We start from the raw sequence: 24,509 nt of genomic DNA on the forward strand, positions 1-24,509 counted from the left end.
GAGCGGGACCTCAGTCTGAGAGCTCGTAAAGTTCTTATTCTTAGTCTTTAGTGCCATTTTCATGAATGGAGCTTCTCCACAACCTGCCGGTCGTCTGACCTTATATAAATAATATATATATATATATATATATATATATATATGTATACATTTTATCAAATTTGACCTGCATGGGAGCTCCTATGGTGTGCGGACTTTTCTTTTTACTCTCCTTGTATGATTAATCTGTCGTTCATTCAGATAAGTATAGTTGTAATGACTTATTTTGTTTAACATATGTATTTACCAACCTATTAAGTATGACTGGTCTTGGGCGGGTTAGGCCCAACACATTTCTCTGTGCCCACATACACTGTGATTACTGACTCATGACTCAAGACTTATTGTTAGCCTGCAATCCACTCAGGAAATATGAATTGCCTACAGGTAACTAAAACACAAGAACATCATTATGGTTGTAACCAGATTGGTGCCCAACAGTAGTTTCTGAGTATAACAACAGAAAACAAACATGAAACTGGAGAAACTGGTTATCTTCCTGTGTATTTGTAGTTTCAGGAACGCAGACTGACTAAATGAGCTAGTAAAGTAGTGTGAGAAACACTTGGGATATATATATATATACTGTATAAGTTAGGCCAAAACTGAAAGCATTAGCACAGACAGAGGGAAAAGACTCAGTGTTTAGTCATTAGATTTATTTATTAACATTTCCTTTAGAGACTTTATGCACAACAAACACATATACAAATATAAAAATTCACAATTGATATGATTGTTTCTTTTAAAGTAAGAAAGTCAATTTGCATAGCATCAATCCAGAGTAAAGTGTCCAGCAAGCAATTCATTAAATAATTAAATTAAAAAACATCTTGTTAAATATACAAGCATACTTGCACAACAGCACCTTGCACCTTGTTACAGAATATATTATCCCATCCCATTAGCTTACATTGAGCCCCATGGTGAAAAAAAGTCAAATTGAATATATTTTCCCAACCCATGAGAAGTGCTGAACACCAGCTCTGAGTACCTCCATAATCAGGTCCAGCCACTGCTAGGCTCGCTTTATCCCAAATATTAAGAGCATTGCTAAAGAACCTGAATGTGAACTTGGTACAATCATGTTTCAACTCGACATATATATTTCCAAGATTAGAACACTGTAATCTTTAAGCAATACAGAAACATTTATTCATGCTTTTATTCCCTCCATCGGATATACAGTACAACATTCTTACTTTCCTCAAACGCATGGAGGCAGGTTCACAGCTGCTTCTGACTCTAAGTCATCCCATAAAGACAGAACTGAGAGGTACAGTACAAGTGTATACATTTCTCCAACATTCTGTTTAATAGGCACGTTTCACAACAGGTGTCCTATAATATCAATGAAAGTACAAATACCTGTATTAGACACTGTGTGTGCGTGTGTGTATGTGTGCACATGGGCGCAGAGTTATTTTAAATGTGATTATACAGCATCTAAAGCATATACACAGTACAACTGGTGAGGCAGTGGTGTTAGTAGCATTTTCATTTTCATTTCATGAACTATAAAAACATAAAATACAGAATGTGGTCATAGCAGACCGTGTGGACATTGGCTGGGTTAATGTGTGACAGCCTTCCAGTAATGAATTCCGTTCCCTTTGCTTAACTTAGTAAACATCCTTAGCAAAGCCAAGTTGGCTACGGCAACATCTAGGAAGGCATGTGCAAACAATAACACAGAGTGATTCAGCCTTGTACTACAATGTGTTGACCCACAATATAGACAACACTGAGATTGAACATGCATGTTAGTTGCAATTTACATGGCACAACAGTAAGAAAACAACACCACCAGACCTCTGTTTATACAAATGATAGTGTTAAACCACAAAATCATGACTGTTAATATTCTACAACTTCATGGAAAACAAAATGTAGAAGTCTTCAGTTGATATTCTGCTATTTCCTTTTTCCCCCCCTGACTTCTGTTTTTCCAAACTGCAAAAAGTTGCTTTCATTCACAAATTCCTTAGTCACTATATATGACCAGCTATGTTACTAGCCACAGTGCTTTACAATCTGTACAGGAATACAACATCCGCTAAACTTAGACCTTTGATTTGAATAATGCAAAACTCCCTAAAGCTACTGTCAGATTCCCACCTTATCATCCTGTCTTGTGGAATCGGTCCCACTCTTATTTTCGCAGGCCTATGCTTTTATCATAGTTAGTTTGTTTCCTCATTTATGATCTTAGTGAAGGTTATTCCACAGGGTTACCTGGTTACCATTACCAATAAAGCTCATAAAAATACATGACCTGGTTACAACTGTGTAAATAATAATAATAATAATAATAATAATAATATTGATCGTGGGTTGGCCAAATAAAGATTATAATTTTCATTGCAGCTACCAAATGTATTATCCTATGGGAGACCTGGGGCCAGATGCATATACACATATTAATATTCAAAAGTGCATTTGCAAACGTAATACTGATTATTTGATCCCTTATTTCATTTACATGGGAAATGTCAACATTTTATTTTGCTGTTAACAGGCCTATCACACCTTGTACAGGTGGTGTAGATATGAGAGCTATGACTGCTGATGGTTTACAGGTCCATGTGTTGGAGGCTATAAAGAGCCACACAGCAACTGGTTGTTGGAGAATCTCAGTGGTGCAACACAATCTGTGGACTGCCTATCTTCTTTCCTGTTTATTGTGTAGACTTGGTTACAGACTGGAGGAGCAGGTGATAAACTGATATGAAAACAGCTCACCCAGGGCGTGTCAGGGCATTGGTTTACGGCATAGTGTGGGAGTTGTAATGAAGTTCATGCACGGGTGCCTATTTCCACAATGATTGGGATTAAAGTAACAGAGGCACGCTTAGAAAAAACGGGCGTGCATATTTCTGCCATTGTACTTCCAGACAGGGTTAGTCATGAATCTACACACAGTTTCATGCATGTGGCCCCTGGTTGAAACTCATGACAAAAGACTACCACTATTACTGCAACGTATAGTGGGATGCCAATTCTTAGCTTGCAATGAAAGTGGTGCATGTTGCAATTAGCAAACAACTGAGTACATACCCAGCCAATGCCTAGGTGCTGTAGTTCTTATATCATATTCATTTTCTGTTGATCACGTAATCGATTTATCGACTAATTGTTGTGGCTCATTGTTTGGGGTGCAGTCTGTCTGTGTGAGCTGTTATTAATGAATTATGCAGCTTATTATAACTTGACCAAAATAAAGCAAACCTGCAGTAGAGTAAATACTATTAGCTTCTCAAGATCTGATTAGATTTAGGTGACTGAGACATGAACTGTCTGAAATTCTGCACCAAAGAACGTTGAAACATGATTTTTAGAAATAAATTCAGGGTGTGATGATGTCACTGATAGTTTGCTGTTTGCCTCCAGTTTAATCGAGCCCGCTGTATAGAGAGATTTACTCCAGGTATTCATGTCGCACTTCACTGTGTCATATGATGACAGGAGAAGTACTTTTTTCGGGTAACTGTCCATGAAAACATACACAGAGTTTTGGAGTATCATCTCATCTCTAACACAACGTCCGGAGTCATCCTCGTAGGTGATCTGCAGGTAAATTCTGTACTTGCCTTCTCTGGGCACCACAAGGTTTCCATTGGAGTAGTTGAAACCTCCACTGATGTGGACAGTAATTCCTAATTTACTATCCCAATCAAGGTAGGGCAATTTAGGGTCAATGTGAACAGGAACTGTGGATGAGAACAGAAAAGCAGAAAATTAGGTTGCAGTTGTTTCTACTTCTGTATCACATCAAGATAACAGGAAATTACATATTTAAGTTGAAAGCACAGCCTGCCATTAAAAACAGGATGTGGGAAAGTTGTTTTTTTGTAAAAAAAATCACAATCACAATAATGCTCTACATTACACCATCACTCTGAGAGCAGATCTTAGCTGAGACACCTGCTGATGTGGCCTTCAGTTCAAGTGCAAAGCTACACACATTGTTGACATTGGTGAGCCTGTATATTATATTGAAAAATACTAAAAATCAGTTGGGTAACAACTGTCTAGACAAGTGATTTTCAGTATTTGTCAATCAAAATACAAACATAAAGTAAATGCTATGCATATGCTATGGCCCCGACAGTCACCAGATCTCACCCCAACTCAACACCTGTGGGAGATTTTGGAGCGACGTGTTAAGACAGCGCTCTCCGCCAGCATCATCTAAAACACAGAATGAAGAAATATCTTTTGGAAGATTGCTGTTCATCCTTTCATTGGAAAGAAAGATCCTATGACAAGCAGCGCTGGTGTTGTTTTGGAGGCCCTTGGAAGAAACGAATGACTACACTTCTGTTTGTATTTGTCACCCATCTGCAGGGATGTACACATCCACAATTCTGTTCATCGTTCACTATTACAATCTGTCTGTTGCGTTTTCAGAACACATTGAAATTGTATTAAAAAATGATTGCAAAGAAACGTTTTGCTGTCAATCAGTTGTGATTCATTATGCGCATTACTGAAATGCACTGATCCGGAGCAAGATGATTCATAATTGTTAAGCTTGTCTCCCCCCTGCATTTTCCATGGAAAGATTTTTGAAGTCTTCTCCATGGCTCTTGGAACCAGAATCCAGGCTGTCAGCTTTAAAATAATACAGTCTATACTATCAGAGCTGTCAACTCTCACGCAATCAGAGAGAGAGTCACGCAAATTACCATTTTCACGACCACTCACGCCACGCTGCTAGTTCTCACACTGTCAAAAATAATACTAAAATATCTTTTTAAATCATTAATTTGCACCCCTCCACTTCTACCGTGTCTATAATCAGTAGATCAGTCTATCCACTCTATGCTGTTTTCATTATTGAATTCGTTCCGCTTGTTTATTGAGAGAAAACCCAAATCAATGAAACTCTGCTCCATGTTTTCACTGATACCGACAGCTTCTCGCATATCATGCGCGTGCACACACACGCCGTAGAGAGGTCTGGTCTGTTTTTGGTTGTTACTGTAGAGAGGACTGGTCTGTTTTTGGTTGTTACTGTAGAGAGGACTGGTATGTTTTTGGTTGTTACTGTAGAGAGGACTGGTCTGTTTTTGGTTGTTACTGTAGAGAGGACTGGTCTGTTTTTGGTTGTTACTGTAGAAACTGGTCTGTTTTTGGTTGTTACTGTAGAGAGGACTGGTCTGTTTTTGGTTGTTACTGTAGAGAGGACTGGTCTGTTTTTGGTTGTTACTGTAGAAACTGGTCTGTTTTTGGTTGTTACTGTAGAGGACTGGTCTGTTTTTGGTTGTTACTGTAGAGAAGACTGCTCTGTTTTTGGTTGTTACTGTAGAGAGGACTGCTCTGTTTTTGGTTGTTACTGTAGAGGACTGGTCTGTTTTTGGTTGTTACTGTAGAGAGGACTGGTCGGTTTTTGGCTGACTGTCTCTTGGTTTGATGTTTGGACATAAAGAAGAGTAAAGTAAGTCATCACTGGTAGTAATCAGTTAACTTCCGCTAACTACACCTGAGTCTCTTATGGATAGGAGCTGTCTAATAAAAGCCTGGCTGCCTCATTTATAAACTGGCTCATAAAACTGATAAAGCTGTGGCATAGTGCATAGGGCTTTGGGTGAATTTCCAGTTTCACAGACTGGTACTCTACAGTCAGTTGTATTTACATTCAGTATCATTTGTTCTGATTATAAACGTGAAAGAATAGATATTGCTCACTAAATAATGATCACTCCACCACATCATAATTGATATATTATATAACATCATCTACATATATGGACAAGTACAGAATGTTGAAATTGGGTGTTTACTGCACAACAATTTTTCAGTGTTTTCTTAATGTTCCAAAGAGCTCTGTGGTCAACATAAGGTGCATATTTTTAGCTTGCGAACCCCAGTTTGAAACAAACCTAAGTGCCTTTCCTGGAAATTAAACTTCTAATGCAGATACCCTTGCACTAAAAACCTTCTTACCTGAGAGCATGGCGCTTGGATTGTCTTCCATTTCTTTGGGATGTTCGTTGCTGCTGTCTGCAAGAAATATGAATTATTCATTGATAAATAATTTCCTTTGACAAGCTCATGATCTCTCATAAATCAACAACATATTTAATCTGACTAGATTATAGAACAGGATATTTACCAAAGGAATATCTTTCAGGATTCTTCAAGAGCTGTAAGGAAACAAACACAGTCTTAGCAACAGCATTAGATAATATAAGAAATTAAAAGAGCAAGGAAAAGACTTGTAGTCTGTTAGTCAACTGAGGAAAGATAGTTGTTCTAACAACATTCTTTAAAAAGATCTTATTGGAAATGTTAGTTAATTCGCAACCCATATTATTGAATGTGGGGGGAGGGTCTACTCCTGGAGAGCTATTGCCCTGCATGTTTAAGGTATTTCCCCACTAAACCATCATCCACCCAACACACCTGATGTGTAATTCTTAGCTCGTTATCAAACAGCTGAAGCTTTTCAAGGGCCTGATAAGTCAAGGTTGGAAACATGCCAACACCTAGAAAGCAGTGACGGTAATAGATAAGTTCAGGTAGTAACAAAACTAGAGCAGGCAGCATACACTGACATTTTACATTGAGATTTATATCTATAGTTTTATATAATTACATTTACTTGTACATTTATGCAAGAGACAGTTGTAACACTTTTTGCAATTTTCCCAGTAAATCAAACCCCATTTAACTTGCTATATTATAATCTTAAATATGTCAACTACTAAAACAATGCAGCCTATTTGAGGGGTTTTATGAAATATGTAGGCTACTGGTTGCACAATTACGGAAGCATACTGCACTCACTTGAGAAAAAAAAAGGTCTGTACAGGTCTGAACAGCTGAAGGAAAATAATCCCATCAGATAAATGTGTGCCCCTCTCCACACACCAGCAATGTGATGTTATGTCATTAGTTTCACGTTATAACATGAGTGGATGTTCAGCTCAGCTTTATTTATTCAGCAGAAATTCACTGAGAGCAGTGCTTTCTTTTACGGGAATACCCTGATCACACTCACACAGTAACACACATTCACACCTGGAAGCTGGCCAGTGCAATCACAGTCTGATCTGTTTGTCACTGAACAACCTCACTGGAGCAGGAGGGGTTTAGGGCCTTGCTCAAAGGGCATCTCAGATTCACACAAAAAAGAAAAGAGAATGAAATCAGTGGTGCAACTGTATTCGTAACTGATAAATGTATCATATCAATAACGTAAAGCCTATTCATTCTCTCTTCTTTTTTTTTTTTTGCCTGGCTTTTTTCTGTTCTTGTGCCGGACTTTTTTTTTTGCCTGGCTTTTTGTTGTTGTTGCCTTGCCCTAATAAATAAATTCTTATCTACTGAAAGTTTCAGTAGATAAGCTGAAAGTTTCAGTAGATAAGCAGCAACGTTACTTGCACGTGGAAGTTTCTCGCAGGATTATAGAAATCTTGGAAAAAATGATCTTGTTAATTTAGAAAAACAAACAAAAATAGTCCGAAAAACAGGAAAATAATCTCGTTAATTAAATTGAATTTAATACACTTCCGTGCAAACTGTAGCTATTTAAAGTCACTGGTACATTAATATTTATATCTTATAGTTTCGGCATCTCAGATTCACACAAAAAAGAAAAGAGAATGAAATCAGTGGTGCAACTGTATTCGTAACTGATAAATGTATCATATCAATAACGTAAAGCCTATTCATTCTCTCTTCTTTTTTTTTTTTTTGCCTGGCTTTTTTCTGTTCTTGTGCTGGACTTTTTCTTTTTTCTTGCCTGGCTTTTTGTTGTTGTTGTTGCCTGGCCCTAATACTCCGTCGTACTTCTCTAACATTCAGGCCACCACTGATGCTTTTTTTTGTTCTTTTTCTGGCGTGAAGGAAAGTTTCAGTAGATAAGAAACAGCAACGTTACTTGCACGTGGAAGCTTCTCGCAGGATTATAGAAATCTTGTTAATTCAGAAAAAAAAAATCAGAAAAAGAGAAAAAATGATCTTGTTAATTTAGAAAAACAGGAAAATAATCTCGTTAATTAAATTGAATTTAATACACTTCCGTGCAAACTGTAGCTATTTAAAGTCACTGCTAAATTAATATTTATATCTTATAGTTTTGTTTTGTAAACTTGAGTGCAATCTCCCGTTTTAGAAGTCGGTGCATTGTAAACTCACTTTTAACACATTCTACATAAAATAGCGTTCAAGTTTATAAAACTAAGGTTCCACGCGCAGCACTGTCCCCTGTGTTGTGAATGGTAGTCTATATATGAATCAGTACACAGCAGCTCATTTGTTGCCCTAACTGCGTGCGTCGTCAAAATAAGTAATAATAATAATAAAGAGATATGACTTATTTCATAACACTTCCGCTGCCTGTTCGCTCAAACTTTCACCTGCTTACAGTACACTGTTACACGTTTACAATAATGTGAAGTATGTAACAATCTCTTACTTTGCAGCAAATTCAACGTCGCGATGAGTAAACAAACTATCGCGGTGTGTTGTTACCTGTTTGTCCGCAGGTTCAGCTCTCTGTCCCAGCAGCAGGCCGACCAGCAGAGCAGCCGCTGACACCACTACAACCAGAACCACGGCTAAGAACCAGGTCATCTGCGTAAGTCGCCATTCCCTCTGACGGAGAAGTTGAATTAAAGCGTTTTGCCGGGGTAAGATTGCCTCCTCTCCATAGTAATCTTCTTCCATGTCTTTGGTTGTGCACGCGTAGATCGGTCGTCCGCTCCCTTTCAGCATCTCCATTTATAAGTGCGCCCACGTAAGACTGGAAGAGACTCTCGATTTCCCCTGCGTGTGAAGACCCAAGCACGGACTTCCTCTTTCATAGATTACTTTAACAAAGAGTACACACTTTTCATCTCCTGACATAATATAGCAAGTTGCGTCCACACCCAGTTTGCCAGTGGTGACCTAACAGATGGACAACCAAACCACAAACCACTTTATGGGAAATGTTAATAGTCACATTTCACAATAGCCTACGACCGTAACGTAACATAGCCAACAGCTAGTGTGCAACAATATTTAGATTCTTATCCTTCATGCAGGACCACCAGGGAGACATCTGGTCATTATTACATTGATTCTGCAGCATGACACTGACCTCAAACAACCAGACTTGTTTTATTCCAGTATCAAGACTCCTGCACCAGGTGGTGTAGCCACCTAAGATCATCTCAGCATGATGAGTCATACTGGGATCAGGTCTCTTGATGTGACAGACTGTGAACATTTATCTACGATGAAAGAATAACCGACCTGCTAAGTACCTGATAAACTGTGTGCAGGTGTAGCCTACTGAGGAGAACTGCTGCGGTTTTATAAGCAAAGCTGTTCACACCGAGTATTGGTTTCATTTAGGTTCTGTTGACTGAACTTTGTATGAAGTTAACTGATAAATAAAAAGTAAAGACATCATTTTTTTTAAGGCATCCTCAGCATCCTCTTTTTTTTTAATACAGTAGGCTACTGCTTACTCGAAAGCATTAAAGTCATTAACATAATTACCAGTGGCCAATATCAGTGGTACTTTCTTGTCTGTGCTAATGAAGACAAGAATGAAGACAAGCCACTATCCAATAAAACTAATTAAAGTTGATCTGCCTCTGCCTGCAGATCAACTTCTCATGATGCCTGTCCGGACAAGCACCAGACATCCTCCCACCTGTCGGATCCTAAGTGTTGCATTACCTTGTGACTAAATGTAGTGCTTCGAAAAGACAACTATTAAATATGAAGAGACAGACAGCAAAGTCATCCGACAGTCACAATAATAACTGTGATTGCAATGTGAAGTTTCAAGTTTTCACATGACTGATATTTCCAAAGAACATTATGCAACACTCTGTCAGGTGGTCAGTGTGGTTATTAAAAAAAACCCCAAAAAACACGGAACTGTCCTGTGTATTTACAATAATACATTTTGAGCCTTTCCTTCATCCTTGGAAAAGTGTGTCATAGTCTGAACCTATATTTAAACTCCTTATTAAATTACTCAAATTCAATGAAACCATCTTTGGAGTCAGGTTCTTGGGATATTGACTCCCTGATTTGATGTGAAAATGAAGCTGAGAGTTTCTATGACTGAATATTTTAGAATACATGTTGCGTAAAATGTATGAATGCCTTCACACTTTACAGGAAGAGCGTGCCACTGACTGAAACTTCAATGTCAGCTTCAGGAAATCTTGGGAAGCCCCAAAAAGACAAAAACCCTCCCTGTCAGCAGCTTCACAGGAGGGTAAGAATGGTGTATGGGCAGAGTTTGACGCTACATGGCTGTTTCCTCTATCTTCTGCATCAATATTTCTCTGTGCTCAACTTAAATGACAGTGGACAATGTTTTGTTTTTTTCTCAGTTGAAAACATTCAAGCGTCCATCTGAATACTGAAAATGGGTTTTCTTGTTCTATAAATAAAATGAAATCCATCCAAATTTCAATTGTAATTCCACCCCCATGCTACCCACACGGAAACTACCCGCAGTGAAACTACTCATATTGCACAGCTCGAGTTCATAGGGGCTGTTAAAACATCTCCTTCAAATGTGCTTTCAGTGTAAGTGAGTTCATCCTATCAAAGTGGTTTCGTGACACATTTACAGTCTTTTTAGCATCACATTCCAAGACAGACTTGAAAATGTGTGATCCCGTCCTTTAAATCTCAGTTTAACGTATGTATCTACAAGCCAAATATGGTCTCATGAATAACTTACACAAATGTGATGTAGAAGGAATAGATGTAGTTCATTTTTTTTTGTTCAGGCACAAATGATCATACCAAGTATTTATATACATTTCTATACTTCCTTGGATGGGGATCTTAAAAATTTTGTCGGTAAATGAAAGTAAAGATATGGCAGAAACACAAAGACAACAACAGTTAACCCCATTTTTATTTGAGAGTTGAGCTCTGAATTTCGGGGTATTATTCACATCATTTTATTCTTTGAGCGCAACGGTCCGGAGGGGTTAGGTGGGGTGGGGTGGGTGTGTTTCAATCCTGCAGCTGCATATATGGCGAAGTCCGTTTAGAATAAGAAAATGAAAATACAAAAGAAAAAAAAAAGCAAAAAAAAAAAGCTGCAGGCCGACCGCGACGTCCCGACCTGGAGAGCGAAAGGTTTCGGGAGGTTCCGTTTGAGTGACAGTGTACACACAGTATTCTACCTGTACAATAATAGTGCTACTATTCACATTCATCTGTACAATAATCATATTTACAGTGATCACATTAGGGAAAGAGCCAGTACCTGAGGAGTTAGTCCCATATTTAGCTTTACTCATTCGTCATGGTAAAAAGAAGCGCACCCAAACCAATGGTAGCCTAAATAGCACACAGAAAACATAGAATCCATGTCCAGGATCCAGGTGTGAGGCTTTGAAGTGCATCGATTTTTACAGCGACTCCCTGTTTTAGCTGATGCAGTTGAACTGTAGGTGATGATAATAACCAGTATGCTGTGTATCAATATAAGCGTACTGTTTATGTTTTAGACATCCAACAGTCTTATCTTCCCAAGGATGAGTCACACAGCCCGTCCTCTACAATGATGTGACATTTCCGGGTTGTTAAAATTTTGCTGAGGTAGGCAGCAAAGAGCAGATTAGATTTATGAGATGGATTAGACAGTAAATCATGACGGTTTACGCAAGCTTCATATAAGTCACTGCCCTGCAGCTGTGCTGACCAGCGAGAGTTTAGAAATGGTGGTTGTAGTTCCTCTAAAAGAAACACTCCTCTTGGATACTTCAGGTGAGCTGGCACGCTTTAAGAAGAAGAAGAAGAGGAAGAAAAAAAAAAAAAGACAAGAAGCTATAAACAAAAGATAAAACGTGTGTGTGCCAGCGGCCTTCATCTTCCCGTACGACTCTCTCAAAAAACACATACAAACTATACATGGAAACGTATTGTCCGATTCAAATTACCATTCAACAGCACGTAAGAGAAAAACACCATGAATAAAAACACGTCATACATGTGCAGCATTTCTTCCGAGAATGAAACGTCAACCAATAAATAAGAACGGAATAAAAATTTCATTAAATAACAATCATTGTCTCAGTTGAAGATCACAGGACGAGTGATCCGGTTATAACTTAAACAGTCAAAAGTCCATTTTTAAAAATATATGAAATGCTAGGCTCCTGCAAGCCCTCTAACCAGTTGTTAGGATCATTGTTTCAGTAAACAGATGAATGCTTGGCACCTGTCTAACACCATGCCAATCACCTAACAAATCTGCACAATATCGCCCTCTGCAGGCACAACTCAAACAAAACACTTTTTTTTTCTTTGGACCCTTTTACACTGATCGCCCATTCCCCACAAAATCATATCAAAAAGGGAAAAAACGTTTCAATGTGGAAAGTCTGCGTCTCTTTTTCCGTATCTTTGATCACATCTGCTTGATCTCACTGTCAGTTTGCAAAGTGTTGTGAAGTGCCGCAGACGAGCAGGGTAACGACAAGCAGTCATACATGGAGGAGCTTTGGATTTTGGTACTTTCCAGCAGCTTTGTGTCATCTGTAAATCTAGGTGTCCAGTCTGGAGGGTGGAGGAGGGGGTGAGGGGGTGGATGGATCTAACGCTAAGCCTTGTAGCAGTTGCCCTGCGTGGTAAGTGCCAGCTGGCCGTTGGGCGCCACCTCGTTGGCCTCGTCCTCCAGCAGGCCCGACACGTCAGCGTTGGGGATGCTGTCGTGGTAGCTGCTGAAGCTGATGTTGTCCTCTTTCAGTTCGATGGTCCAGAAGGGGGCGTTGAGCTTTCGGTTCTGGTACTCCCTGTAAGTGTACACCCCTCCGACGAAGCCCAGCAGCACCACCACCACCAGGATGATGACGGCCAGGATGATGATGTTGAACTGCGTCCAGGAGACTTCTGTCAGGGCTGCCGTCGTGTTGTCAGTGGGGCTGCCCAGGCTGGTCAGCAGGGCCTGGGTGGTGGTGGTGGCGGCGGCGGTGCTCAGCGCGGCGCTTGTGTTGCTGCTGGACGTGGAGGCTGGGACGGCTCTTGGTGGGGCGGAGGTCAGGGTGGTGCTGGTGGTGGGCGTGGGGGAAGATGTGCTCGATGTCGGGGCGGTTGTTGTGGTTGCACCTGCTGGTGTGGGAATGATCCGGGGTGCTGAGGAGAGAAGAAAGTAAAGTTTATTCATATAACACCTTTCACAGACAACAGTCACCAAGTGCTTCACATTCAAAATAAATAAAATCAACTACAGTTATATAAAAATTGAGATAAATAGAAATACTAATAAAATACACAAAGGGAACAAAATATAGGTGTTTACATAAAACATGACATACCATAAACTACCTAAATGCCTGTCTGAACAGATCGTTTTTAGGTGCTTTTGAATCCACAGTATCAAGGACCTAAAGCTTGTTACTCTTCCAAAGTTTTGGGGCTGCTGACTAGAAGTCGTGGTCTCCCCAAGTCTTAAAATGTGTCCACTTAGAAACCCTGAGTAGAGGACCTAGGGCTCTACTGGTGAGCACCAAAACTTTATTTGAATTCTACAATTAACAGGAAGTGAGTGCAGTGAGGATGTGATGTGTGACCATCTGTTGGATTGAATTAAGAGCCTCGCAGCAGCATTTTGGACAGTTTGTAAGCGGTGTAAAGAAGATTAGTTGAGAGGTATAAAAAAAAAGAAAAAAAGACTAAGGTAGCTAGTGACACCTAGTGGCCAAAAGAGACTTACTGCACACTCACCTGCTGCATGCACTGTTTACTGAGTGTCATCTTTTAAAATAACAAGATGATTTTCAGTCACACAATTGAAGTCTGAATGCAGAAAACTGCATTAGTACTATATGTTTACTCTGTACATATGAAGAATATACTATAGTATTACAATTTGAAATGGTCCTTTACCTAAATTTGAAATGAAGGTTAATTGTTGATCATTTCAAAAACACTACAACTTATTATATACTTTAACAATTTACCCCATGTGTCCTTACTCCATACAATATACAAATACAACAAAGAACACATTATGTATCTATGCTGACAATGCATTTATGTGTCAGTTATTATTCAGTAAAAACATGTGCTGCACTAACAGTTTTTGTAATATCTAAATGTGATGATCCGACGTGTGTGCATATGTTAAACTGAAGAATCTTGGAATCGGTTTCAACGATTTATGGACTTTGTTCATGGCAGATATTTTGTCTTTTAACAGCAAATAATGAATCGTCAATTTACATGACTAATAGCCACCTGTGCTTTTGTGCTTTTTCTGCTGTGACAGTCAAAGTGTCTGCTGTGGGAAAATGTCACATAATGGCTCTTGACCCTCTTGAATAGCACACAAGTTTAAGTGAAATATAGAGAAGGGAAGAGCCTGTTCCTTAAATGTATTAGTTTGGATTTTTTTTTAATGTATTAATCAAATAATGTTTAAATGTAAATTCACAGTTATGCATTTCATACAAATGAACCTATAAGCTACTAAATTGTACAATTAGAGATATTAATTGTAACTGAGATATATGTGATATTACTGGGTCTACCAGTCTTTACGTCAGTGATTTTCCAGTTGGCCATCATGGCTTTCTTGCATGACTGAGCGGAGCACCTCAGTGTAATGGAGCCATCATTAATGTTATCAGTTCCACATGCGCTTTTCCTACTATGACACAACAAAGCACCTACTGTGAAAAACATATGTGACCCCCTCTGAGAGCTCTACAATCTGTTAATGTTTCTTTCTCAACTTCTTTGAGGAGCTCCAACAACTTATTTCTCATTATTTAGTCAAAGCTCTGTAGTTCTGTTCTCTATGTATATATATTTAGGTAATTTCCTTTTATATCTCAGGGGAAATAAAGATGTCAAATGAAGTATGTAATGAGATCATGAGTGCGACTGAGCGGTATCTCGTGGGTTTGCTCTTACTCAGACGGGTGCAGTTATGTGCTCGGGCGTCCCCTGTGAATCCTGGAGCGCAGAGCTGGCACTGGGGCCCGGCGGTGTTATTGATGCAGCTGAGGCAGTGGCCGGTGTCGGGGTGACAGAGCTGGGCGGGGCCCGCGGGGTCTGCGTTCCCGCTGCAGTCGCATGGAACGCAGGCCCCGGACGCTTTGTAGAAGCCGGCGCTGCACTGGTCGCACTGTGCACCGGTGTAGCGGGGAAGGCACTGGTCACACACCGGAGAGCCACTGGAATCTGGACAGGAACAGAACATAGATGAGAAAATGGCATTCTGTGTAGGAACATCGTTAAGTCTAAATACGTTCTCCTTTATTCCTGTGAAGTGACGAATGAGTGTAATTATTAAATGTTTCTGTTTAAAATGCACCTCTGCACATGCACTAACAGAACAATCATTCTCAACATCAATGACAAGTTTGTCACCAGTAGACACACAACCTCGATCATTGTGACACAAATCAATAAAACATTTAATTTGATTTATCCTCTGTTTACTATTGATTTTTCATAACTTATGACCTTTTATTCACATTTAAACACAAATAGAGTAGAGCTTTATAGTCCACCAAGGTTGAAATGAGTCTTCAGCTCACCAAACAAAGCAGACACACAACATAAAAGGTCCCGTTCCTCATTAAAAACAGCTCATATGTGTAGCTTGGATGTTCTCAGTCACTCTGCTGTGTTCAGGATTCTGACAGAACTTGGAATGAAGGATTTTTTAAAAGCATTTTTAGTAGCCAGAGGGATTCTGTAGTGTGTTCCAGAGCTCAAAGGCTCAAACTGGCTCTATAGAGGATGGAAAGTGTCCTTTAAAATGCTGTCTCAGATAGAACCAAATCAAACACTTAACCACTAGGTGGCGCATAATGACAGTATATTAATCTTTGACAGAGCCTCGTTCTACAGTGGAGACACACTGCTGTTATATGTGATGATGATGATGATGATGATGATGATGATGATGATGATGAAGAAGATGTCACTACTGCATATATTGCTTTATTGATTAGAAAACTTATTGGGTAGAGCACAACCTCTGTTCTGCTGGGTTTAGTGTTCTTTTTTAATATTTAGTATACACGCTCATGGTAAGGTGCCTGAACTGTATTAATAATCAAAGATTCATCTAAATAAAAAGAGAAGCTTGGACTCCTTTTATTCGCTGTAGTGTAGAATCGATCCCATTTCCTCATCAGGATTTCCAATAATTCTCAATCAGCAAAACAGGCCTGTGGTTTCTGGGGTCAGCTTACTCCTGTCCCGGTAATGTGATGCTATGACACATCCTGGTGTGTTCAAACAGGACGTACAGTGTGACAGTGAACTACACTGAGCAGCACTCTGTCCTTCTGGGGGCAACTTCTCACCAGGATATGTCTAATTCACAACAGCCAATGTTAAGTATGTTAAGCTATTTCAAAGCCTTCACTGCCTGAGTTATCCTACAGATTCAATGAAAGAGTGATGAAAGAGTTAAAAAAAAAAGAGAAAAAAATCAGTCATAAATGTACATCAAGCAGTAGTGGATATATTAAGGGCTGCATTGGCTTCAAACCAAGTTTCTTCATTCTCAAAGGTAAACTTGATGTGATGACATTATTACTGAGTTTTAAAAACTGAGTCCATCTGAAGCTTATAGGTTTATATATGTTTAAGCAAAATGAGAAAATAAAGGCACATGAGGACAGATGTCTTTCTTCCCAGCAGTGTCCTCCAGCTCCTCATAGGGGGATCTCAAGGTGTTCCATGACCAGATGGGACCATGTTTTAGCTCTGCCTCAAGGTCTCCTCCCAGTTGGGCGCCCAGAACACCTCCACAGGGTGGCAATTTGCTACCTTTAAAACAAGGCAGCAAGTGCTTTTACATATCCTGATGACAATGAAATGGATGTTTTTGAGGGAAAAAAGCTCCTGGTAGGGTCCTCCACCTCAACCTTTCTGATGAGGTGGAAAGAAGACACATCAACCTCACTTCTCCTGCCTCAGTCTCCTAAAAGCTGGCTGAATCATTCTGATAAATAACTGCTATCACACCAGCAAAATGATTCAAGTGTGCTGGCTTTCTCAGCAGCAAACTGTGGACCAACTGATGCTCAGCGTTTACCGCTCCCGTCCTCGCCGCACCACAGCACTTAGCGTTGAGTGATTAGACACAGATAACTGCCTTCCAATGGCCTAGATGTGGGTCTCTATATCTCGTGTTGGTCATGTGACTCTTGTTGTATTCCAAGCACTGAGCAGGCTGCTCCTGATAAGCTTGATTTAACCTCTGCTGGGGGTTCAAAAGGAAGCCGGCCCTGCTGGGTTATATAACCAGGTAGGAAATATGAGCTGTGCTGCGCTGGGCCAGAGGACCTGACCTGCTTGTTTTACCCATCATCCTCCACTGTGCCATGATACCTGGTAGCCTCTGTCTGACACACACACACACACACACACACACACACGCCCATGGAAAAAAAGTAGAAGAAAACACACATTAAAAAATGAAGCCCCGCCATGCCGTACCACTGGGTAAAAGACACAATCACACATGGATGATTGAATGTGTGTGACCCACATTCGAACTGGTGCAATGCTCCACTTCACCTCTTTCTCTATATATGTGTGTGTGTGTGTGTGTGTGTGTGTGTGTGTCAGTGTGTGGACTGATATTCATTTACTGAAACAGGCCTCGTCAACACATTTACAAAAGCATCTATCCTCTGGTGCTGAGCCGCGATACTGAGCTGTGGCATCTACTCATTTGTCACTGTTGCCGGGGCAACCTCTACTCGGGGGCTGCTTCTCTTCCCAGCTCCGGTGTTTAGTCTAAAACATCCTCCGCATCCACACACACACACACACACACACACACACACACACACACACACACACACACACACACACACACACACACACACACACACACACACACACACACACACACACACACACACACACACACACACACACACACACACACACACACACACACACACACACACACACACACACACACACTCTTGGCTCTCTGTGGACGCGACGCCGAGCATATTTCCTCATCGCTTCCTTACTTGGACGCAGTTCTTTCTGTAGGGCTGCCGTCTACACAGAAAACGTGATGCTTCCCGTCCCCTCCCCCTCCCTCCCCCCAAGTCTGTTGCTGCCTGAGTGGCGCTGAGATGGCTCAGCTGTGCTCATGCTGTCCCAGCTCAGCTCAGCCTGGTTTGCGTCCCTTTCCCTTTCCCCTCCCTCCCATGTTGCACAACCTCCGCTGCGGCCTCTGGCTGGGGCAAACACAACCTGACAGCCTGAGTGCGTCTATACATGGCTGTTGCCATGCAGCCCGCCGCCAATGAGGGGAGAGGTTGGGGGCATCGGGACAGGGCTGGAGCTGCTGACGATTGGTCCGGAAAGGGGAATGGCAAGGTGAGAGAACACGAAGAGTTAGCGAGTAGAGTAAACACTGTGACACGCTTTGCAGAAAGGAGGTTCGAGTGCAGCGTGACGTCAGCTGTGATCTGTTAATCCACTCTGACACGCTGCCATGTTTCAGCCACATGAACACAATCACAAAAGGCTGATGACAGGCTGACATGGTGTAACGTGGCTCCGGGCCAAACTCTAATTAAGGGTCTTGGAATTGGAGTTAATCTCTTTTTGATAGATTGTCTTATTACCAAAAATAAACAGGTGTCACAAAATGACTTTTCACCAGACAAACTCCACGAGAAAGCAGCTGGAGCTGAAATGATGATTAATGGCAGAACTATTTTCATCAATCATTAATCATTCAAATTCATTAACACTTTTCATGAAAACATGCCAAATATTTGATGTTTACAGCTCAGGAAATGAAAGGGGATTGCTGATTTGTCTCTGTTTAATATCAGAGTGAATTGAATATGTTTGGTATTGGATTGCAGTTCAGATAAAACAAGCAATCCGAAGATGTTCCCTTTGGGTTCTGGGAAACTGTGATGGATTTTTCCATGATGTTTTATAAACCAAATGATCGATCAGTTAATGAAGAAAAAGAACTCAGAGTAAATAATTGTTAGCAAATAATTGTTAGAATGAGGCGCAGTTGATTTTGTTGTGACTTTCTGCCAGACTAGCACATTGGGCTCTGGTTAGTTTGGATGGTAATTTGTTCATATTTGTTCAAATGTCAAGTCTTTAAGGCCACTTTAATGGTTGATCACACAGCATAATGTAGTTGTTAGCGAATATAAGTGTTTATGAATGTATGAACTCCTGCTGTTGGCGGCCATTAGTGCAGGCTGCTGTATAAACAACCAGATAATGAATGACTATATAGTAAAACATAGTGGCAAATTGGCAATAATATAAAATATGTCACCATAGGAGAAGGTATGATGCCTTAAATATTAATAAATAAATACACATAAATAAACATTCATAAACACTTAAAACTGTCCTCTTATCTGCTTATCACTCTATTACTCCACTACAGTGTTTAATTAAGCATTTATTGTACTACTTACTGTACTTAATATGTAAATATGTATATGCTTAGAAATGCTTCATACTTTTTTTTGATTTATTATTCTATTTTATTTGATGTTTTAAAATTGTGATCCACTTAATTTTGTTATTTTATCATTATTATTTTTATTATTATCATCATTCTATAAGTTTCATCTTCGTATTGAATCTGTCTTTTAATCTTTTTTAGACTAGTTTTCAGTCTAGCTTTTATTAAACTGTATCTCTTGTATTACTTTTCTGCTTTCTTTTTGATTTATTTTGGCCTACTTTTAATAAATCTTTTCTCTTATTCTCACTTATTTGTAGTTTTTTCCTCTTATTTATTTGACTTTATTTACATTTTTTAAAACATTTTTTATCATTCTAAATTTCTCTTGTGTGCATCTGTCTTTCTGATTTTCATTGTGATTTGTTCTTTGTTTTTATTCCTTTTATTTATGTTGTCTTGCTCTGTCTTATTATCAGCTTGTCAATCCACTGTAAAGCCCATAGAACTACATGAACCTGTATGAAAGCTGCTGTATAAATAAAGTTGATTGATTGATTAAATAGGGATACTTAGTCGGATGAATAATAATGAAAGTAACTGTTGATTTCAGTGCCAGTCTAACTTGTTTGAGATGTAGAGTATGTTATGTGATAACTGGGTTAGGACAGGAGGAGGGGGGGGGGGGCGTTCTCCAGGCGCTTCTAGCTGCTGTGGAGATGTGATCTGAGATGTGTTGACTTCATAGAGATCACAGTGTTATCCAAAATAACTTGTGTTTAGACTTGGGAGGCTGGTATGAGCAAACACAGAGGAGGAGGAGCTGCTGCTGGGAGAGTGGTGGGCATTTTCTCACAGACACAGAGAGAGAGAGTAGGTTGGAAAAACACTGCATGCTGTGACGGATCCTGTTGTGACGCGTTGATCTGCAGGCAGCGACATGAATTCATGAATCCAGCAGAGTGACTTCAATGTTTCCCCCCCCCCCCCCTTTACATAAGTCCACCACTTTATCCTTAAGCATTACCAACCAGGTGCGCACCCCTTCGTGTTTATATCACCCTTCAGAAAAATGTAATTTCAGGTGGTTTGGGAACATGACAGGGGACTGTACTTCAACCCAGATCTCGTCCTGATAGGAGACCTTGGGGGTGTGTTGTGTAACTGGAGCAGCGGCCGCCTGGAGGTAAAAGAAGCGGGGTCGTAGAGGAATGTCACCATTAATCCCAAACTGCCTGGAAAAAAAGAGATCTGTGGCACTCTGCTTTAAGCTCTCTATAACTCTGGAAGATTATTAGTTTTTTTTTTTTTTTTACATAAGTGAGTATAAGTATAATATTAAAACACTAGAGGTGGGAGGAGGAGATCACTCACATACATTTGTTGTGCATTATATTCCAGGAACAGGGAGGTAAAGTAATGAAGTGAAAACTGTAACTGAAACTAGTTTGGGGAACTGGATTCAGCCTGAGAGGCAAAATTCAGGGCAAATAACAGTCCTACTTCTCCTCACGATGTGTGCAGAAGTAGTCAAAACTAACTGATGTGGTCAGATGTGTATGTGGGTTGACAATGGAAACCGTCTGTAATGTGGAGCGTGAGGCAGATATTTAATCTTTAGCCTTTATTTAAGAGACCTGACTTTTCCTGCAGCGTCAGGCTAATAGAGACGTGCTGACTCATCAACTATTCATGTGAACGCTACTTAAAAAGTGAGAAAGACCACTCAGTTCACTAATGGGGCTGAATTTAAATGAAAGTGTTCAGTGTTCATGGTTACACTGTGTTAGTCACGCTCTCTAAATCTCTGATTATTATTAACATGAATCGATGCTTCCTGATTCATTCAGTTCATTCAGAGTGTGGGACTTTCCATCTCTCTAAAAAGGTTGTAATGACATAAAGCAGGTAGTTTTAGTCTCATGACAAACTCTGCTAACATCCTCATCACTCACGTGTTCTGTAGCAGTAAAAAAAAAAGGTCACTATTTTTAATTGTTCTTTAAAATGAAACTCACACTGTTACAGCTTTATGGCTATGAAATAAGATCACTTCATGCACAGCTTTCACAGAAGCTGATAACAGCTACAACAAAAGGCATGAAACTCATATTTGATTTCTTTTTTAATTTCATCATCTCTTCTTACTGTATTTCATCGTCTTCTACTTTCATCTTGTTAATGTCGGCCTTATTATCTTTTAGTCAGAAATTGGATGACGTATCCTCATGTGACTCAGAATATACAAAAGAATAGAAATGTTTCAACTTTCTAAAAATGTTTTTGTGCAGCTGATACACATTTATGTTGAGTGTTTGACTCATATCTATTCAAAACATTCAAAAAGCACTATTCAAAAGTGCTGTTACTTCATCATCATCATCATCATTCATTGAGAGTGTTGTTCTCTAGTGTTATACGACAATAGAACATTATATAGTGTTGTTGCAAATAGTTTTTCTCAATCAACAAAAAGTGTAAAAACTAAAAGATCTCTGCTCTCTGAAAACCTCATTGAGGATTAATCACCAATTTATGAAAGATTGATGTTGTGTTCATCAATGATATGTGTATAGAGACTCATTATGAGGGGATACTGTGAAATGCCAGAATATGAGCAGTATGTGAGGGTTAAAGTAACAGTCAGGGGACACACTGGTAGCTGAATGGTTACTCTACATGCCACAAAACTGCAACATCTCTGATTCAATTCAAGTCAGGGACTTTTGTTGCATATTGTAGCCATTGTTTCTCCACTGCCTCCTCACTGCCCACTGTCCAATACAGACAAAAATACCACAAAACACAAACAGTCGCGTGTCCTCTCTGTAATCGTTCCTCCTGTTCATACTGACTATTAAAAGATCTCCTTCAAATATGCTTTCAATGGAAGTGATGGAGGACTAAATCCACAGTGTGTCCACACAGTCATTTAAAAGTAGATGATCAGCTTCTATTCGGCTTCATCAGTGTGAGTTAGTCATATCAAGTGATATCTGACACATTTACAGTCTTTTTAACATCAAATTCCCTCTTAGTGTTTCCCTGTTGAGCTGTGGTGGAAGAATAGTAACAAAAAGACTTTGGTACTAAAAACACATAGAAGATGAAGATTTGACTCATTTGGACGACTGAAGCTTCATGTTAGCTTCACTTCAACTTTAAATACTTTTTTCCCCTCCATCACTTATGAAGGGATCTTCTAATGGTCAGTATGAACAGGAGGAATGATTACGGCAAGAAAAACTGTTTTAATGTTCATTTGTCTGCCTTGTATTCTAAGTACATATCAACTGAATGTGATCCACACATTGTTCACACACTTCTTTTCTTCTTGCCCGCATGCAGCGCTTATCTTGTTTCCAACTGTGTGAGCCAGACTGGCCTCCTGTATTGTGTTGGCACATTCACAGAACAACGTGTTGGCCCCTCTCCTTTTTTTATCTTCTCTCCCTCTGAATGCATTTCTCTCATCACCACAGATAACTGGCCAAAAGTAGACAATGAGATGTCACGATGAGATATTTCTGGCACGTCTACGGTATAAAAAAATGTTGTCCGTACGCGTCATCGGCGTCGGGTTTTGCTGAGCAAAGATTTCTATCTAGGATGCTCAGAAACCACATGAAAGAAATAAAAGTAGTTGTTTACAGTACACACACCATTAAGACTGCACCCAAACACTGACTTAATGGTGTGGGTTAAGACATTCAGGTACAACCAGCTCAGTGACTTAAGATAAGAAAGTGAGCTAAAGGCGGTGAGTGGCGAGGACTGACCGGTGCGACAGGTGCCGTCGGAGGTGGAGTTGGAGCAGGGACACGGAGCGCAGGCTTGGGTCGGGGCGGCGCCGGGGCCGCGGTAGAAACCGGGCTTGCACACCTCGCAGTTGGGTCCCTGGACGTTGCCCTCGCAGTGCAGACACACTCCTGAAGGAAAGACAGAGAAGGTGAAAGGGTCAGAGGAAGAGGGATTAGTTGCTTATTCAACTCTCTCTTCACCTTGTTTGTTAATCTCAGGTTGGAAAGTCATTCAAGAATGATGTATTGGTTCTTTCGCTTTCCATCAGTTGAATTTGACCTTTCATACCACAAACTTCACAAAGTTCTTTATCGCTGTGTTTTGAGGAGTTTTCCAAGAACATACTGAAATAATGATACAAAGAAATGTGTTATCAATCAAACCGCATCCTAACTCTAATCATAGAGGATGATCATTGAGCAGATAAGTGTGTGTGTGTGCAACTCTTTAAATGCACATTATGTCCTGCAAAGGTTTCATTTCATTTGTAAAACCCCTTTAGATCACATCCCTGCTCATATTGTGCATTTATTTCACAAGAAAAACATTCAATATATCAAAATCCAATCATGTTTTCTTCCCGTAGAAGAAAATATGACGTGTAATAGTGATATCTTGTATGTATATGTGTGTGTGTGTAAATATACAGTATGCAGGTATTTGCGTGTGTATGTATGTATGTAAATGTGCATGTGTGTGTATGCATGTATATATATATATTTTTTCTCATTATTCTTTTTATCTCCTTTTCTCTCTCCTTCTCTCTTAGATAAGTTATGTGGTTATAATTAGTGCATTCAACTTGGGCCTGTGATATATAATGAAAAGATAGTAATGATGCTGTCTGTTCAAGTATATCAAAATCAATAAAAAAAACTTAAATGACAAAAAAAAGAATCAATCTTCAACTTTTAGCAGCACAGAGCTAAGATCCATTATAACACGCCCACTTTTCAACGATCCAATCGCATTCCTCCCTTCATCTGGATTTGAATGATTAGAACTTTTATTTAATGAGGTGGTGAGATCTCGTTCGCAAGAGAGATCTACAGCAGAAGAACTACACATAAAACACAGCCAGACACAAAAAGCACACACTCACATCTAAAATCACCCAGATGGGAGGAGATGCTTTATCATTTATTCATATTATTTATGGTGCAGAATAGTGGAATCTATCTTTCCCAGCTGAGTAAATGAGATCTTGTAAATGTGACGGATGATATATATTCTCTTCTTGTTGCTAGCGACGACCGGG

The 24,509-nt window shown here is 39.8% G+C and overlaps 2 protein-coding genes across 2 annotated transcripts in view; both read right to left on the bottom strand.

Annotated features, from left to right (window-relative positions):
• Positions 1–692: 692 nt before the first annotated feature.
• Positions 693–8,859, bottom strand: LOC133979655 (tumor necrosis factor ligand superfamily member 15-like). The gene is made up of 4 exons (XM_062418217.1): positions 8,521–8,859; positions 6,158–6,188; positions 5,989–6,045; positions 693–3,749 (listed from the first exon to the last, which is right to left on the bottom strand). Exons 1-4 carry the CDS (start codon positions 8,767–8,769, stop codon positions 3,313–3,315), a joined length of 774 nt encoding a protein of 257 aa, XP_062274201.1. The 5' UTR covers positions 8,770–8,859; the 3' UTR covers positions 693–3,312.
• Positions 8,860–10,919: 2,060 nt separating this feature from the next.
• Positions 10,920–24,509, bottom strand: part of LOC133978920 (multiple epidermal growth factor-like domains protein 9) — a 37,967-nt gene continuing 24,377 nt past the window's right edge. Inside the window, exons 4-6 of the mRNA XM_062417280.1 lie at positions 23,230–23,379; positions 14,932–15,201; positions 10,920–13,149 (exon numbers count right to left, since the gene is read on the bottom strand). Coding sequence (XP_062273264.1) covers positions 12,617–13,149; positions 14,932–15,201; positions 23,230–23,379 — 953 coding nt within the window. The 3' untranslated portion in view covers positions 10,920–12,616. The remainder of the gene's footprint in view (positions 13,150–14,931; positions 15,202–23,229; positions 23,380–24,509) is intronic.

The sequence above is a fragment of the Scomber scombrus genome, chromosome 4 (assembly GCF_963691925.1).
Source record: "Scomber scombrus chromosome 4, fScoSco1.1, whole genome shotgun sequence".
NCBI classification, from domain to species: domain Eukaryota; kingdom Metazoa; phylum Chordata; class Actinopteri; order Scombriformes; family Scombridae; genus Scomber; species Scomber scombrus.

Excerpts from the sequence above, each read along its gene's own strand:
- LOC133979655 (XM_062418217.1), bottom strand. The coding sequence starts at position 8,769 with ATGGAGATGCTGAAAGGGAGCGGACGACCGATCTACGCGTGCACAACC. Across the intron at positions 6,189-8,520 it reads CTGAACCTGCGGACAAACAG|CTCTTGAAGAATCCTGAAAG; the intron begins GTAACAACACAC and ends GTTTCCTTACAG. Across the intron at positions 6,046-6,157 it reads TCCTGAAAGATATTCCTTTG|ACAGCAGCAACGAACATCCC; the intron begins GTAAATATCCTG and ends TATTTCTTGCAG.